Raw genomic sequence first — 19,662 nt, 5'->3', positions numbered from 1 at the left:
TCTCTAGCGTTCATCCTTTTGGTTGGAGGAATCCTGTTCTGTGAGCCGTTAATGAAAGCAGCCGTGAGAGCATATAGTTGAGTATATACGAAGCGAACACTTGGCTAGCATCACTTTAAATTAAAGCTTGTTTCACATCTATTTGACAACGGAGATTTAAAAATCAATGACGGAAAAATCTTTCCTTTTTCCTATTAGTTTTACTAAAATGGGAACATTATATAGAACGTTCTGTGTCTAGTTTCATATTTCACAGAATTTTAAGAAGGATACATTGATTTTAAATTCGGAGTATCAATAAAAGTTCTCCAGATGGATTGCAATCATAGTTTAGATTTCGCTGAAAAAGAACCCACCATAACGCTTTGATCTAATGGCTTTTATTATGTTTATTATGTGCAAACACTACAGCTCTGTCTACACAGATGCTTCTGGTTGGGGTCGGAGCACGCCATGCTCAAAAACGGTATACTGAAGCATCTTGTGTCGTCGTCTTTGCACGTTGTTGTAGCGGGAGAGGTAGCTCCTAAAACAGAAACTTCTACAATTCAATATCCTTATCAGAATGAAAGTTCATGTGTTTCGTTATTGATAAATTCGATTGTTCATTTTTTTATTTTGTTCGCAGCACTTGGTTCTCGGTCCTATTGTTGAAGGCAACATAAATGGTCAAACTATTTAGGTATGTATTCTTGAGTTTCTAACAGAATTTAAGAAAAAAAAACATCATATCAATATCTTTACGTTTATAATCATACCAAACGTTTAATTGAAATCACCTATTCGACATATAACTTGTTTTCATCATGAATCATAGAATTTAACGGAATTCCAATATGTATATATCGCAAGTCGGGTTTTTTTCCGTCAAATTGTCATGCTGTGCTCTAACTTCCGACCATTTAAAACAAATCCACTCAGTTTTGAATGTGTACATACGTTCATATGTAACCAAATGGTACGACTTAATATCAATTAAAAAACAATCGAGTCCATTAGAGGCCACATTGAGTGTCACCTTACAGATGTGCCATAAAAAAATAAATTAAAAAATACCGAAGTGTAACAAACCCACAATTCTAACTCAAAATCAATAATACTAGGGTAAATATTGACAAAGGAGAGATTTACATTGAGACCCTGGAAAAAGTGCAAGAAAATAAGACCAGGTGTACCAGAAGGGTAAGCGTTTTCAGCTTCATCGATGACAACCACCATATAAATCTAGGTCAAACTCAAGTAATGTCACGTCCTCTCAACGATAACTGGGGAAGTGACAAAAAAACACAAGTCACTCTAATGCGTTGTAAAAAGCATCGACCTTCATATCACACAAAGAGATAGAATATTTATTTCCCTGCGAGATCCTGATGGTGACCATAAAAATTGTCTATAGTCTTTATCAAGCCGCAACTTTGGAAACTTTTGTTTGTTTGTTTGTGTTTCAAGTCCTATTAACAGCTCTGGTCATTTAAGGACGGTGTAAAAACACCGACCTACGGTCAGTACCTAGCGACTGACCCACGTAAGCCTCAAACCCGCGACCCAGTGGAGGAGGGCTAGTGAAAGCAGAATGTCAGACGCCTTAAGCACTTGGCTCCGCGGAAACACTGTGGGGTACGGTTGTCCGTCAACAATCGACATATATCACAGAAGTCATGATATTCGGAGCAAGCTCTTTTTGTTGATACACAAGAAACAGACACAGAGAAAAATCCTCAATTATGCAAGCTTGCCATATAAATCGCCTCTTAAGATCATTTTATGAAATACAATGAAATTCGATCAACAAGGAGGTTTTTCCTCAATTTGTCTATGGTTTTGCGTCCTCGAAAGAGGTAAAGTCATACGAAAATGAGTTGTTTTGTATACATTTTTCTTATCCATAAGACAACAAAATATTGTTTAGCTATTACTATACATATATTGACATTTGCGGCTGACAACACATGCTCTTTACTCCAATCAATTATTGTTTTTTTTGTGAAAGTGGAAGCGAAATTAGTGTGTGTGAGATTTTCAGCTATTACAAAAGTAGTTTGCATTGTATAAAGAAAATCTGAAGAAAAAAACCAAATACAAAAGAATGGATGATGGTTCACCTCAAAAATGGATACCTATATTCGGAGAGCATTTGTTATGTAACCCACAGCGTAAGCTCTCGTAGGCTAGGGCTATTCTTAATAACGGGCTTGAATGCTTCTAGTACAGTGCAAAAATAATTGAAATTCTAACAAACGATACTGGAGTAATGACTTACCCTGACACATTCCACAACTCTTTTGACAAAATAGGTCGGCTAACTCTTTATCCGCACAAATACTCGTCAACATTGTTTGGTTATTACATTGAGTTGGATGCGTGTCAACACAGGCAGAGGTAGGTGGAACCACCAAGTCTGTAAAATAGTAAAAGAGTACTACATATTAAAGCCGCTAACTTTAGAGCTTGCACTGACATTTCCCAGGACAATAGCCCAACGAAATATGATTTTAAATAGCTCTTTTTATACCAATCATTATATTAAAGAATAATGTTTGATCTACAGTGACTGCAGTATGCAGACAACGATTCTATTTTCTGACTGCCTTCAAGATCAACAACTACAATTGAACTTTTCAGTGAATATTGTAGACAATAGAGATTAAAAGTTAACATAGGAAAGTGAATGTCTGAAGGGTCTTCTGCATCATAGAACTATATTCAAATTTAACAATGAATTCCAAACATTTAGGTACCTTGAAAACACTATGTACAAGAATAATCCTTAATTATATTTGTCCTCCGTGTTATGAATGATATAGATTGTGATTGTTTGACTTACATAATGAAAAAAGTACCAGGTTAATATGTTTCTCTATAGTTTGTAATCTACAGAGAATAAAATATTGACTAAAAATAGCTATCTGTGGATACAGTATAAAAAAATAAAAAAAAAACACCACTGCACCTTACAGCTTAAGACTCATTAGTGACACTAATTGATTAATTGGATTTTAAAAAAATCGAGCGGCACTTGTTAATACATATATATATCAACAAATAATTAATACACAGGCAAGTTGGTATGCATGAAGAAACAATAACAAGGATGGGTAGGTATATAAGTAAGAATAGCATTAACAGGTAAGTTCTTAGGTATTGCATAATATATATTTGCAGTAACATTCACACTAAGACAACTTTTTGATCCACAATGAATAATTTAGGGAGGAAGAAAAGACAGAGCCCCCGAGCGTTCCAATCTGGACAAGAGATCAATTTGATAAATTCAAATTTTTAGATTGTGAATGGCAAGTCCTATCCTGACAATCGTTATTTCATGTTTATGAGTAACCTTACCGCATATGTTGCAAGATTTTCGACAGTAAAACTTCATAATATCATCGAAGCATACGATAGGAAGTATTTCGAAAGCGCAGGACTGCTGGTTACTGTCCTGACAACCAGTTGTCGCAGCTGTTGATGACGTCATAGCTGTGACCACAGTAGTAACAACCGGAGCTGTGGTAGAAACTGGGGCAGACGTAATAGAAGTGGTAACACCTGGAGACGTTTGTCCAATAAAACCACCACCTGTAAAAATGAAAAGTAATGTACATCCACTTATACCGGTTAACTGTCATGCTTATACAATTAGTGTCTTCAAGAATGGATATATATATGTTGAGATGTTGTAATTTAAACTTGACGTCATAATCGAGATTAGTTGTTATTCCAAAGTCAAAGATGTATGCTTGTCAATACATAACCATTCGAAATATAGAGAACATGATATAACCATAACCCATAAAACAAAGTGATGATACACCTATTAAAACGCCGACAAAACCCATTGTTTCGCCAACGTCATTTTGTGTTGTTAAGCATGTTTAAGTTTTTAATTTTTATTTATTTTGTATAGTCTTGCTCATTCCTATTGTTATCTGTTCGAAACAAATTGAAATATGTTGTCTTTGCTGACAACACACAATGTACTGCACCGATAACGCACAATGTACTGCGCTGACCACACAATGTACTGCATAGACACAATGTACTGCATAAACAGCACACAATGTATTGCATAGACAACACACAATGTACTGCGCCGAAAACGCACAATGTACTGCGCTGACCACACAATGTACTGCATAGACAACACACAATGTACTCCATAGACAACACACAATGTACTACATAAACAGCACACAATGTACTGCACATACACCACAAAATGTACTGCGCCGATAACACAATGTACTGCACCAATAACACACAATGTACTGCACATACAGCACACAATGTACTGCACAGACAGCACACAATGTACTGCACCGATAACACACAATGTCCTGCACCGATTACATAATGTTCTGCACAGACAACACACAATGTACTGCACAGACAACACACAATGTACTGCACAAACAGAACACAATGTACCAAACCAACAACAATGTAATGCACCGATAACATACAATGTACGGCACAGACAACATACAATGTAACCCGCCGACAAAACATAATATAACGCTCAGAAAACATACAATGTAACCCGCCGACAACAGACGATGTACTGCGCCGACAACACAAATTGTACTCGGCCAACAACACACAATGTACTGCACAGACAGCATACAACGTACCGTGCCGCCAACACACTAAGTGTCGCGCCGATAACATACTAAGTACCGCACCGATTACACAGTGTCGAATTCAGAGATCAAACTTTATACGACAAGTTAACCACGGGGAATGATGAATCATCAAAAAGAAAAAACAATCATTAACCAATGGATGTGGAGGCGGAACCCGAATTAAGCGTTTCTGAAATTATGGAATTCTGACGAGGTATTACTTTTTATTTGACATGTGTTAATATTCTTGATTGAAATACGAGAAACAGTATACGCTATATCACAGTATTGTTTACCTACGAAAGTGGGAAAACATATTTACCACACAACCCACACGATTTCATGCAAAAATTCCTGAACACGGAATCTGCACAGATAGTCGGTAAAAGACTAGGAATACAAGGACGATTAGGATCGTCCTCACAGACAAGCGTAGTGGTACCGGGCGTAGTGATCGGGGGAGGGGTGGCTGCATCTGAAACATCGATACCAGACACAATAGCATAACTAAAAGCATGTATTCACATTCCAAGTAGTTATTTTTTCGAGTACATATATACTGAACAAAAAAAGAAACGCACAAAGTCTGCGTGTAACGACCGCACGACAAGACAGGGCGATTCGATTGTCGCACTTGCACAACAGATTCAAGACTGCTGTAGAGACTGCGTCGCATACCTTAGGTACTCATGGCAGACCCATTAGTCCTCAAACTGCCAGGAACCGCTTGCGTGCCGAGAGAATCATTGCGCGCCGACCTTTTGTCGGGCCACCTCTGACACCACGGAGGCGGCAAGTGCGTCTTGACTGGATGCACAGACATGGCCTGAATAGGTTTGGGATGCGTCGATGGAGGCGTGTGATGTTCACCGACGAGTCTAGATTCTGTCTGTATCGCTCAGACGGAAGAAAAAGGGAATATCGCAGACGCGGTGAGCGTTTCGCCGACGCATGCGTGGTTGAACGCGATAGATTCGGCGGGGCTTCTGTAATGGTTTGGGGAGGCATCTCCCATGTAGTAAAATCCCCCTTAGTAGTCCTGGATCAAAACCTCAATGCCGTTCGATACAGAGACCAAATCCTCCAACCACATGTCCTTCCACTTCTCAGACGTCATAACCTCATTTTCCAGCAAGACAATACTCGACCGCATGTTGCCATAGTCTGTCGTGATTTTCTCACGGCAAACAACGTTCAGCCTCTGGAATGGCCCCCATATAGCCCCGACATGTCTCTCATTGAGCATCTGTGGGATGAGCTGGACAGGCGTATTAGGAAACGTCAAAAAAAATAACTAACCGCGCCCAGTTGATCACAGCATTAACACAAGAATGGAACAACATTACCTTAAGGCGAATAAATGTTCTCATGAATTCAATGCATAGGAGAATCCGTGCAGGGATTCGTGCAAAAGGTGACCACACCAGGTACTGAAGTGTCAATTTGTTTTTCGCGGGTATCCCACTTTGAGTAACTACTGATGACACGAGTGACGTCACACAGACTTTTCTTCTACAGTATTGTAAAGAGTAGACTTGTCCCTTCATATTGATATAACATTTTGAACAAATTTCCCAAATTATTATAGGCTATTGATTGCATAATTTAATTGTGCGTTTCTTTTTTTGTTCAGTAAAGCATGTATTCACATTCCAAGTAGTAATTATTCGAGTACATGGAAATATATATAAATTCCATAGCTTTTACATTAAAGTGAAAGAAAATGTGTTTTAAAACGGATAACTACATAGTCTTTTTATGATTTGATACCACAAAACATTCACAATGATATACGAGTTTTACCAATGCAATATGAAAAAAAGAATCGATGAATATACGAAGTGTAATATTGTCACATGTTTTGATATATGGTTCAAAATCAACCAATCAGAAAGGTATGAGTTTTTTCTGCATTCAAAGCCACATGATTTTGTTCAGGTTGCAGAGGCGACAGAAGAAGTAGTGGTTGCTTTGTATATCTTTATAATGGGTAACAATACTGCAAGCGAATCGTGCTATACCGGGGTAATAATTATTTATTACTGAACCTAAGTACCCTGAGACAAAATTAAACATTTACAGATAATGTTAGTCACATATTAATAGGATTTAATTTCAACAGAATATAAGAGACGCTCACAATGAATTTCCGACATTATAATTTACAATTAAACATGTAAAATGTATTTCACATAATATAACAGTTATACATGAAAAATAATTTTACATAATATAATAGTTTACGCAGATTGATATAACTTAGTATTCATTTCAACCGATTTATATGACGAGTAACACAAAAGTACAACTCACCTTTACATAATTCTCTGTTACAGTTTTCACCTATGCAACATTTCGAACAAAATTGTGTCTCGCCAATGTGCACTGCTCCACCCTGATTGCATGTCTATTGGAATAATTAGAAACAGAACATAACAGTGGTGACCAGCTGACCGAAATGATAATTGTCATGTCGGAATTGTATTTCTTTTACACTTTCAGCAATGTTTCTATAAGTCTGTTACATTATGATGCTAGAATTATCGAATCATGAAACTGATGAATATCCTAATGATTAAAAAGCAATAATTGCCAAAAGCATCGACAATAGTATTCCAAATGAAAACGGATATTTTGAAGAAAACAAAATTGTTTGCCAGGTGTTACACAGAGTAAACTAGAATCGAAAAAGACATATGAAAACATTTGAAATTACTTATTTTTTTCAAAATAAACCTTTGAAATAAGTGATTCAAATTCATGCAAAATAATTTTCACAGATCTGCGTTTCATTTGAAAGTAAAGACCCAAATCAACCAGAAGTAAGAGATCCGAATTGTCTTCACTTGATATAGGTTTAAATTGTATTTAATTAAACAAATAATTTATCTTTGAAACTACCAAGCATAACGTTAATTAAGTTAAGCGATACCATTGATATGAATAATTGTTAAGGTAATTAACATATATATATATACCGGATAACCAAGTGTCTTTGCTTAACGGTATTCGTGTGATACGACTAGCGATAGCCGTCAGGAACTGAATTAATACACTATGGTTGTATAGCCCTCGGAAACAGCAGATATCGTTGAAAAAACATATATTATGCATCGCTACTTGGAGTGATTACATGTCTGCGTGACACAAAAGGATATCTTGTAAAAGGTAAAGAGAATATCTCTGTATGACTTTAAATAAAACAATTATAGAAATGTCAATATAAAATACGTATGCTTGATCTACTTGTATTTGAATAGGAAATAATTATTCCATAATTATATTTTTCATTGATTTAAACATTAAAATGTAACCTACCTTAACTTTCGAGATGAATTTAAATATTTACTCTGAATTATCCATTGGAATATTGGCCTTTGATTTGTACTTACATTGTTTCTCATACATCCGAGTCGAAATCGTTTTTCGCCAAACGTGTGGAGGTAATATGACGTATAGCACATCTACAAAACATTGCGGAACTTAAAGATGTTAATTACAAGTTTGTGTAATTAAGTCGTCAACATTTTTTTTCAAATCAAGATAATACCGAAACGTTCGCACCACCGTAATTTCAATGCACTGTTGATAAATAGCGCAAAATAAAAACAAAAGAAAGATAAATACTCGGACCAAGGGAAGTGTAAGGATAATATGAGCAGATGTTCTGGAAGGGTATCGTTTTCTGCTTCACATTGAAACCCTGAATGAAAATCAAAGTCAAATCGATGTTATGTTACGTCCTCAAAGCCAGAACTGGGGTTATGACAAGGACAAAAACAAGACACACTAATGAACATAATACAAACATATTTACTGGTTTTTTTTTAAATGAATCAAGAATTACACTTATGATAATGTGAAATTTTATCATATTTATAAAGTTTTTATATATTATTTGATATATCTTGCTAGGTTAATCCACTTTCATGCGCTTTGCAATAAATAAATATACAATTTATATTATCAATTTGTAAAATGAGTAATATCGCACAGTAGTCTCAACGTTCAAACACACAATAAGATCATAATGACTAAACGGTCAATAAAACAATATGGGTCCACAGGATCACATGGTATTTACGGCCTACCAGGCACATAGTATCTTCACAACACATAACATTGGGACGAACAGAAGGACATGGCCAGAGTGTATGTGACCTTCGAAACATTTAGAAGAAACGGCAACGATAGAACAAAAAGTCCTTTAAAAAATCTATATGGGCTCAGCTGATTGATTTTTTTCAGTGGAAGCACAAAACAATTTGAAAAAGAAGGATCCAACTACATCATATTAAGGCGATCATGAAATGAACTACACAATACCGTTGTTAATTTGTGATATATTATGGGTATGATGTACCTTCCATAACAGATTAATGTCTCATTTTATTCGCGAATAACTACAAAACATCACATTTTCATAAAAAAAAATCATAAAGATCGAATCGAACTCGTCATTACAATATAACTACAGACATGGGCAGTATAATGAACATATTGACCTAGATTAACATGGCGGATGTCGTCGATAAAACAGAAGACGCTTACCCTTCCGGAACATCTGGTTTTCTTCCTCGTGTACTTATTTAACGGTCTGCATGTAAACCTTTTCATTGTTCATTTTCTGCACTAGTTTTATCGATTTCGAATTCAAATTTCTCTTTTCGACTTTTCGGTATTCTCGTGTTTTTTTTATAAGATTTTCCCTCGTTCCCTATCGGTAACACATATGTTCAATCTATAATCGATTACATTTGACCCTATAGCTAATTGTTAAATTAATTTGGGTGATGTTTGGATAAAAAATTGAAGAAATTAATTTATGACTATGATGTTTGGAATCTTTTACTGCTTTACCAAAAAATGTTTTTGTAAATAATTAATTTTTCGATGTTCAGCCTCACAATGTTCACAAAGTTTCAACATGCTAACCTTGAACTTATGACCTTGTGTGAACTTCCCAAGTCTTAAATCCCATTCAACTCTTACGTCTTAGAACGTTTGAGTGACAAAACTATGTATTAATGTGACAGGCGAACGGACGCACAGATACATAATTCCCTCAACCAAAGTCGTTTTAAATTGGAAGTTGTTTCTTGTTTCTTTCATGAAGTTAAGGTCACTTTCCCGCCATATTAGTTGACGGTAAAACAAAACAATACTTTATTCGTGGCACTTTCAGATGTTCGCGACATATGCATTATTTATTAAGCATCTCTATTGACTACAATGTGTTTAATCCCCTCTGACCACACCCTTTGAGTACAGGACACTTCCACTTACCTCGTCTTCATCACATCCTCGCACTGTCTGGCAGTCACTCAGATGCTCAACGCTGTCACATGACATGCAGCGCTTCTTCGTTGAATTCACTACAAATGTTAATATTATTTACATATGTTTATGTATATAATCGTCCACTGTTTAATACAAAGGTCTTAACTTTCCGTTTACTACATCTATTGAAAACACAATTAAATCTCTTATCTTATAATAAGAACTCTTGTCAACTCAAAGCTGTATACAGTATCTGTATATTTTCTTACTGATTGATATGAAAAAGAACATACTAAACCATTACGTTTGGAACTAACCGGGGGTTTTTTGGGTTTTTTTCCGTTATGACTTTTAGACTTTTAAAATGTTGAAATTTATAAATAATCTTTTTGATATACCTATGTATATTTCCCGGATTTTGAATCGAGGAAAAAATCTTTGAAGTTGGATGTTATGCACAAATTACATTTAAAATACGCAAACGGAAGCCATTGATAATTACTTTTTTTAGCTGCTACAAGTCCGACGCTAGAGAAATAAGCAGTTAACTCATGCACCACTGTAGACATATTTGAACTCCTCCGATTCAAAGGTTGGAATATTCCATTATGAATTCCACGGGGCAAATGAGTCAATAAACTGTGCATTGCTGAACTAAACAATTCTACGTATCAGATGTCAAATGTACCTTTATGAGTTTCACACAAATTAGTGTTACAAAAGTCGTGATGACAGCAGGATGAACAATCGGGATGACTGGCTGGATTATTTCTTCTAATGCCTGTAGCAGTGACGTCAACTTTGGTGTTTGACGCCGGTTCTGATTCCCGTCGTCCGTGATGGCTGTAACAACTCTACAAAAAGGCATTTAGATTAAAATTCATTTCAATATTCATTCAACACTGTCATTGAAGAAATGAATTAGTGTAAGTTATTCACCACTGAAGACATATTTTAAGTCTTACCATTCAATGGTTGGAATAGTTCATTATAAAATTTCAGAGGTGAATGAGTTAATATACAATATGTGGTTCTACGGGATATGGAAAATTGATCCTGATGGTAGCGTTCCCTACACCGAATAAGCAAACAAACATTATTATTATTGAGTCTATCTTGTAATCATCACTTACCAGACATTTTTAGAAAAAGTTTTACTTAACCAGCGGCAGAACCTCGGGTTAGATTACCAAAATGCTTATTACTTTGGTTGGATATTTCTCTGTTTTGTTCTCAACCGAGAAACAATTCATATTAGTCTCACCCTAGGTTTTAGACAGGGGAATTCCCTTTTATATTAATCGGATGACGTCAAACTAGCAATTCATAGACCCCGGAAGGTAATGTACATAACATATTCAACAGAATCAGTGACACGAATGTTTTACACCCTTGCAGTGGATATGACGGGTGAGAACCCTGAACGAATTAGACTTTTGTTGTCCAACACTTGGCAATCCTCGGAAACTTAATCATCTTTCCCCTTCGGAGACCTCACTATCTCAATCCCGAAAGGAAATATATCATATTATCCTCTTATCCAGAACAGGTGTATCCAATATATGTACGCGGGTGATATCATTTTCTCACCGAAGTGTTAAGACAAGATTACGTTTCGGGAATAAATTATCTAGTAACAATGCTGTTTGTGGTGATTAAAAAATATATTATTTCTGTCTGAGAATGGTGTCGCTCGCCTGTAAGTGTTTGTCTCACTGTGTTTTATGATAATTTCAAATCCGCCTGACCTCTTAATAATTGTGTCGTCGACACTTACGTTATATGATAAGCAGCCTGAGTTATAATAGACGTGGGCGTCGCTCGTCACGTACCTATTAACGTAACACACCTGCAAGTATATTAATGTAAATTATACATACATGTATATTAAAGTAAAGCAAAATAAATTGTACATATGTGAGTATATATCAAGGTAAATTATACATATATTAAAGTAAAGCAAGACAAATTGTACATTTATGAGTATATATCAAGGTAAATTACACATGTGTTAAAGTAAAGCAAGTCAAATTATACATATTTCAAAAGTAAAGCAAGACAAATTATTCATCTGTGAGTCATGATGTAGTCAAAGAAAGGTAATTTCTACATTCCTAAAGGTGTAATAAGGTAAATTAAACATATATAAAGTCAAAACAGGGTAATTTGTACATTCCTAAAGGTAAATAAAGGTGACTTACAATATATGTTGTCTGTTGATATTGAATGAAAAAAATGTATGTTGAAAAAAAAGCCCTCCTGCATTGAGGATATGTTATTATAAAAATTACTATAATGTATTATGTTTTGATTAAAAATATTTTTGAAGGAGAACCAATGTACACTACAAACACCTGAACGAAGGGAAATTATAAACACTAAATTTAAAGTAAGGCAAATTACACCTACCTACCTGAAGTTAACTCTAGAAACATAACTTACAGTATGGCTAACGAAAGTAAATTGTCTTACTGAATGATTGATCAGTAAATTTCACGAACTGAATTACATATTAAGTTAAATATACATAAGGTCTAAACGGGACATGTATGACCTTTTCAAAAGAATATCAAATCAAACGAGGTAGCAGTTATCCGTAATATAAATACCAATCACAAGTAAAAAAAGATTTGGATACCATACGTCTTAATACCACGCACTAATCACAGATAAATGTGTGAAGTAGCACATATCCTTAATATTTCACACAAATCACATGTATTACGTGTAAGGCGGCATAAAAGTATCCTTAATGGCATGAAGCAAACTGTGTCATCATTCTCTTGCTCACGGAATGAGATATCTTATTTTTGTACAATCAAAACATTAAAAATATTTCAAATAAACAAATAAAATGAGAAAAATGTTTTGTTTTTTTCATCTGTGATAGTCATTGTGAATAAAACTACACGATAATGCTTGTTTATCTAATTTTAGATAATTTAAGAATATCAATGAGTCTTCATTAGCCTGATCTAATTACCTTCAGTTAGAAAATGAAATTAAACTACTTGGCTGAATGTTAACAAATGAAAGATAAAAAAATAATAAAAAACCACAAAAAAAATAGGACAGGTAGGTTGGAAAAACATTTGATTTTAATGTATAAGAGTCGGCATGAAAACATATGGTCGGTCGGGAAACAGAAAACACATCTATATTTTTATTTGGTTTAAACATGACTTCGGCGCAACAAATACTAACTTCATAAAACCAAATTATATAGTGACCTTTGACCTGCTATCATTCTAGTTGATATTTCTAAACATTTTCCTCGGGTTGGCAAGTATGGATTATGAGAAGTTCTTTTTACACAACCAATAACATTTTTCTATTTGACATTTCGATGACTAGTACGATATGTACACTGTCACCTTCATCAGACAAATGACCAATGAAGCGTATGCACACAAAGGTGTAAAATGTGTACGAGTTGTCCATAAAATCGACGTCGATTTCGGCTACGCTGGAAACGTATGTACAATAGTTGTTATATATGTACCGAAATGACTCAATTCAGCTACGCTTTGTTAACACTTGGTCATAGATGTTCTAGAGTCTTTGAGCCCCCTCATCTCGATTTAGAACTTGCCCACTGCGGCATATCCAGATGGCTTCCTTTATCTGCCCTTTGTCCGATGTAGGCGACAGTGTACATATCGTACTAGTCATCGAAACGTCACATAGAAAAATGTTATTGGTTGTGTAAAAAGAACTTCTCATAGTTCTAGTTGATATGGTTTTTATGCAAACGGTTTTATCAAAATTATTGACATTCCATTCAGTGCTGTAAAACCTTATCTCATGAATTTAATCTTCAAAGTGAACAAGTTATAAATGTATGTAAGACAAAACAAACTTGGACATTGAGCCATCAATGTTTGCATGTGCTGCTTAAACCGTTTAGTAAAAAACAACGAATTGAAAGGAAAGTTTAACTTTATTTAAAATTTCTATATGATAACATTGTCTCTGCAGCCTCTGGTTGTAATCGTTTGTGTTGGTGAACATTTATTGTATTCATTAGTTCGATAGAAATTGTTAAGTTGTCATAATCTTATACCCTATGGAAATCTAAGGATAATCAAAAATCAGCTCTTTTCGCAAACATAATTTTCTTTTGGAAAACAAAATAAAACAAATCTAAACGACATAAAAAGAACAGCAAAAACTTAACGAAACAAAACAACTGACCTAAAAGAAAACCTTGTGCTCGGCTTTATGCTTGTTAATGACACTTTTGCATTGAAAAGTGTAGCGTTACTAAAAACATCTTACGCTGTAAATATGCTTCAATGTTAATGATAACGCCACGAACAGCAGGGATCTAATGCACAAACAAGGACCAGACATCTTACTGGTCAACTTCGCTATCGCCTATAATATAATTTGATCCCTGTGAAATATCAATCAAATGACTACATTAATCTGACTGTTCACATATACAGAGACGTAGATTTTGGAGTACTTACCTGATGGGAACCACACTCTACTACATTGTTACAGTCCCGCGGATGTGACATATGATAACACTCGTAACACACTTTACCATCTATAAAACAGTAAAAGAAGATAAAATGTCAAAACCAGACATGAACAAATAGTTTTTGCTATTCCCCCAATGATAAACTTTTTCACGATATTTTTCCTATGGTATGAAAATGAAGACAACACAGAGAGTGATTACTTCGTATACCGCAATGTTTGGCACGGTATATGTCATATTAACTATTGATTGGTTGAAGATGCTTGGCAATGAAGTTGCAGCCAATAATGTGTTTTGTGCAAATATGTTGTTTTTTACTCGAAATGAAGAAATATTAATAAATTATGCACCTATGAGTGCTGTTTTTCTATATAAATCCAATAAAAAAGAAAAACAGAATCATCTTAGGTGTTGAACAGTATATACCAAATATCTGTGAATTATTGTGAATAAACCAGTCCACGTATTTATGTTAGGTGTACAGTAAAGTATTTTGTCACCTAAATAGACTTATATAACAAATAGCAATCATTGATGCAGTATAGATAAACAGTTTGATTCGATGTGTGTCCTAAATCTTACGAGATAATTGTTTAACATCATACGACTGTCACATGACTACTGTTCTATTGTCTGAACAGAGTTACATATATTTTACAATTGCTGTGGATATGCGTGAAACTCATGATTATTCGTGATTTATTCCACAGCGCCCTGTGTTGTATCTCTGAGGAGATTTGTAATTTGATCGTATGACTGAAAATATCTTCCCGACTTGCTTGAGGAAAGAGTTATGATTTTTTTGAAGTTTCCTTGATAAAGTTTTTGCTGCCACGGGGAATATTATCAAAGGGCACTTCGCTATAAAAGAAAAAGCGTATTCATTGGGCTACTGGTCATGAAATGTACTTCATTGGAGCATTGCTACGAACCTGTGAATAATTTCAAAGCTCGATAAAAGGTCAGCAAATTACATTTATACTTGTTATGATCCATACCTTCATTCGTTTACATCGGAAACTAGTGATACAGTCAAAGAGAAAAAAATATACAGAAACACACAAGCTTATAAGAAATTTATCCAGTTAATTCATGCATGCAGACCAACTCACAATAGTCTCATCAAATTCGATTTGGAAGGGTTTGAGTGTGTTCTTTAGTTCTAAAAGGTGCTTGAGATGCGGCAATAATGTGGAACAATCTTCTACTGCTAGTTTATGTTTGTTATTGACAGATTTTGGTCTGTTGAAATCTAAGAGAAATAGGATATGAACAAAAGGCTAATGCATCGACATAAGTGCCAAATTTGCATAGCAAAAACATGAACTAGGATCAGAAATATATATATATATAGAGAGAGAGAGAGAGACAGAGAGAGAGACAGAGAAAACGTTTATTGTATAATGACATGGTAAATTAATTTCTTTCTCTAACAAGTATAACATTTCACCATGTATGATTGATTGTTTTAAATCTTGTAGAAATATTGGAGAGACTGGAAACAAACTTACTTGAAAATACTCCACCAAACAGCAACACCGTCGACAATACTGCAAATAAAATAAATGGATCTTAGTAAAATATAATAGTTACATATGTATCCTAGGTACAGGTATTGCACAGCTCTCAAATAGAAACGAAACAGTTAGGATTACTCAGTTTTCTGCACGTATAAATGCTATAAACTAACATTATTTTGTCAGATGTTAGTATATACATACCGCTAAGAATTGGACTGTAATTTGATGGCACCATATTGACTGGTCACAACAGAGATGGTTTTGTGACCCACTTTTAAAGACGTCATAAAGTTCTGTCCCTGACCTGAGATAAGGACAGGACATCCAATGAAATGTATTATCTTAGGAAGTGTCGATACTTCAATGTGGCAAACGCTCACGGTCAATTTAGAGCTAGCTCTGTTAGTTTAATACCTCATTCTTTAAATGTATGTTTTCTTTTTTCCAACAGTTTCGTACTTTCATTATGTTATGAACAATTTAATAAAGAAGTCGTTTCAGAACAAAAGAAGCAGTTATTAATTTGACAAAGCAATCTGTCATAAAACAAATATTTAAAGTGTTGTGTATACGTAGTAAGATAACTGGACTGTTAGTTAGATTGACATTACAGACATCACAAATTCACTGTTGTCGTTATTGTTGTTGTTTTTGTTGCTATGATTTTGGGACATGCCATTGACCAATAAGTGTTCATCCAGAATTCTGTCATTTTTAATTTTCTGCAATTGATACCTTTGTTAGATGAATATGTTCAGAATAGTTCACGATTGAGAAAATGGCGTTTAAAAAAGCATTCTATGACCTCTCAAGATCTAAAATCATCATCGGCGACAGTGTTAACCGATGACCTCTAAAGGCCGTCGCACTTAGCTGTCTCAACTTAAACACTATACAATGACACACCTTTCGGACAACACAGTCTGACGCAGGCTGACTATACGTGTCATAGCACCATAGGAAATAGAGAGACAAAAGAAAGCATATTCGGGTCATTGTCCCAAATTGTATCATCCGATTCCGCGTTAGTATTACATTGGTATTAAGAAAGCCAAATCTTCTCTGATGTCCCGAACCTAGAGTTGTTGTGATGACTTCTTAGTGCGTTTATGATAGCATGAACGATGGTATCACTATGTTAACCTGACCTGACGAAGGTGAAAAGATGCGTGCTGTCGCTATGTGCACGTCGTCACTGTATAAGATAATGATCCCTTTGGGGAAGGAGGATGAAGCCCAATTGGAGAAATAATGTAGATTAAATAAGTAGAAGAATACTATTTTAGTACTGGTAAAAGGATTCTACCCCTATATGGTAAAAAGCGCCATTTGACAAAGTAAAAATTCAACACTATAGATGGATTGTATTGAAGGCAGAAGGAGATTCATTTTAAGAAAAAAACATTGTGTAGCTCACTTGGACGAAACGATTGGGATCCATTAATTGGAATATGTGTTTATCTTTAAAATGTCCCACTACTTAACGTCTTCATATTTCAAAATATCCCCATGATTTGCTGTCTCGCTATTCACCTATACATCAGTTGTACAAGATAAATCGACTATGCGTCAGGTATGATCATATATATTTGAAAAATAACTATTTATGATCACGTGAATAATTGTTTCAACAAGTCTTGTTTAATTATTATAAACTTTAATTTGAATTATCACACAGACTGAGCTCAACTTAACAGATGTATACCTATGAAGGTACACCTGCTTTTTTATTTTTCCAAAATCAGACGTTTGACTCATTTAGAATCATCACACCAACCATTTAAATGCCGTATGAGGTAACAGCAATCGTATACAATGTCCACGTTCAGCGCTTTCAGTACAGTTCTTTGCAAAGAAAATATATCATCGGATGTTCAGACACCAATACCAAATGACAACACTTATATGTATGGTAACACATGTCGTTTATCACAACCAATATTGGTAAACTGATAACTTTGAGTCATCTGTCAACAAAGAAGTTTGTGAGCCAATATATCGTGTTTGACGATGTGGGGTGTTCGATGAAAGTTATAACTCTGTACAGGAGCAGCAAATTTATTCACTTTGAAGGTTTATGATTGTGTTTATATTTTAGATGATCAACATCATTCTTATTTATGTTTGTCGGGTGGAGTAGGACCTAAGTATGACACAAAAATAGAGTGAAAATAATTAAAAAGTTCAATTCCTGAATTACCAGCTTGTTATTATTACTTCATTGTTAAATGTTCTATAGTTTTGAACAAAAGATCGTTGTTACCACCGTCCATGAAATGTTAATTGGAAAATTAAATACTGATATTACGGAGTACTTAAGAGCGTTATGGTAATTGTTGTGTTGATGTACCGGACGATAAGACATTAGCGAATAAATGAACAGACATATTCTATAAAAAATCATTTTTGTGTGAAATATAACAAATGACACGCTCTATAGTCTACAGGTAGAAAGGGAGGCAATCAAATGCATATAAAGTCCTATTAGCTCCACTAGGTCAACGGGACTTAACAGATTAACTGAAAATTGGCCACACTAAATAAAATTCCATTATGAGCATATGAAGCCCGTAGGAATGACAGGTAAGACTGTATGGATCCTGGGCCAGAAATAGGTAAACATAAATACGGGTCATTATGTACATAATTACATGTTTATCTACATATTTTTATATTTACACTTATACCTCATAATGGGTTTATAAGTCAATAACGTTTTGTAGAATTTCTGATAGGGATTTTGCACAAGGTTTACAAAAAATATCCTACAGGTATGATTCCTGTCTTATTTCGGCTAGTATCTACATGTAATTCAAGTTTATGTTCTATTCAGCAAAATTTACTACTTTGTTTCACAGAAAGGTTTTCATATTTACCAGTCTGTATACGGAATGGGACAACTCAACCCCACACTTAAATTCGCCGTAGCTCTTTTACAACGGATTCACGATTAGTTTGTAGCCATTTTTCTCTCGTTTACTAGACATAGCTTCTCCCAATGTATTACATGTAATGTATTTGTATTTAAGTTCACCACCTATACTATTAGACAAGTTTGAACTATAAAGCATTTTTATCAAAACCAGTTTTTACAACCCTTTCCTTTCAAACGCTTACGACACTTATAGATATGGTTGTTCATACGTGCTGTGTCCATGTACTCGAGTCGATGCCAAATTGAAGAAATGACCGCCTTCCATTGCCAACTGTAGCGTGGTTTCCATGTAATTTTGACGTTTACTGCCGCTGAAGGCGTATACTTGACGACTCCAAGAAAGAACCGACACACCCTATTTTTGACTTCGTTAATGCATGCATAGGCATGTGTTCCCCAAATAGCGGCTCCATATCTCAAATAGTTGTCACAATAGTGGCATAAAGCTTACAACACAAATCATATAAGGAACCCACCCTGCAATGGATTTAAATTTAGATAACATAATTCTCTCTTCGCAAATCTAGCAGTAATTGCGTAGTCCACATGTTCAGACATAACTAGTCCCGGATACTGGTATCTGTCAGAGTGATCAATCTCCAGGTCTCCACACCTGAAAATCATTTGAGACTTCCTTTTATTTTACGGAAGTGAATAACTTTTGTTTAGCTCCCATAAATAACCATGTTGTGTGTGTCGCAACAGTCTGATAAGATATCCAACGCACACTGTAAGTTATCCTCGTTCTCTGCTATAGTCGCAAGGTCGTCCGCGTATAACAGATTCCCAATCCTTACTTCTTCAACAACCACACCTTTTCCT

At 35.0% G+C, this 19,662-nt stretch overlaps 1 protein-coding gene across 1 annotated transcript; it reads right to left on the bottom strand.

The window, feature by feature from the left end:
• Window positions 1–364: 364 nt before the first annotated feature.
• Window positions 365–16,197, bottom strand: LOC110465749. The gene is made up of 12 exons (XM_021521789.1): window positions 16,107–16,197; window positions 15,897–15,935; window positions 14,372–14,451; window positions 11,677–11,748; window positions 10,588–10,753; window positions 9,906–9,994; window positions 8,012–8,083; window positions 6,933–7,026; window positions 4,942–5,094; window positions 3,343–3,576; window positions 2,261–2,398; window positions 365–526 (listed from the first exon to the last, which is right to left on the bottom strand). The coding sequence occupies exons 1-12, from the start codon at window positions 16,138–16,140 to the stop codon at window positions 393–395; spliced, it is 1,305 nt and encodes a 434-aa protein (XP_021377464.1). The 5' UTR covers window positions 16,141–16,197; the 3' UTR covers window positions 365–392.
• Between the last annotated feature and the right edge of the window lie 3,465 nt (window positions 16,198–19,662).

The sequence above is a fragment of the Mizuhopecten yessoensis genome, unplaced genomic scaffold (assembly GCF_002113885.1).
Source record: "Mizuhopecten yessoensis strain PY_sf001 unplaced genomic scaffold, ASM211388v2 scaffold11101, whole genome shotgun sequence".
Lineage (NCBI taxonomy): Eukaryota > Metazoa > Mollusca > Bivalvia > Pectinida > Pectinidae > Mizuhopecten > Mizuhopecten yessoensis.
Note: the sequence above shows the minus strand (reverse complement) of the source record. Positions and strands in the feature narration are given on the sequence as shown.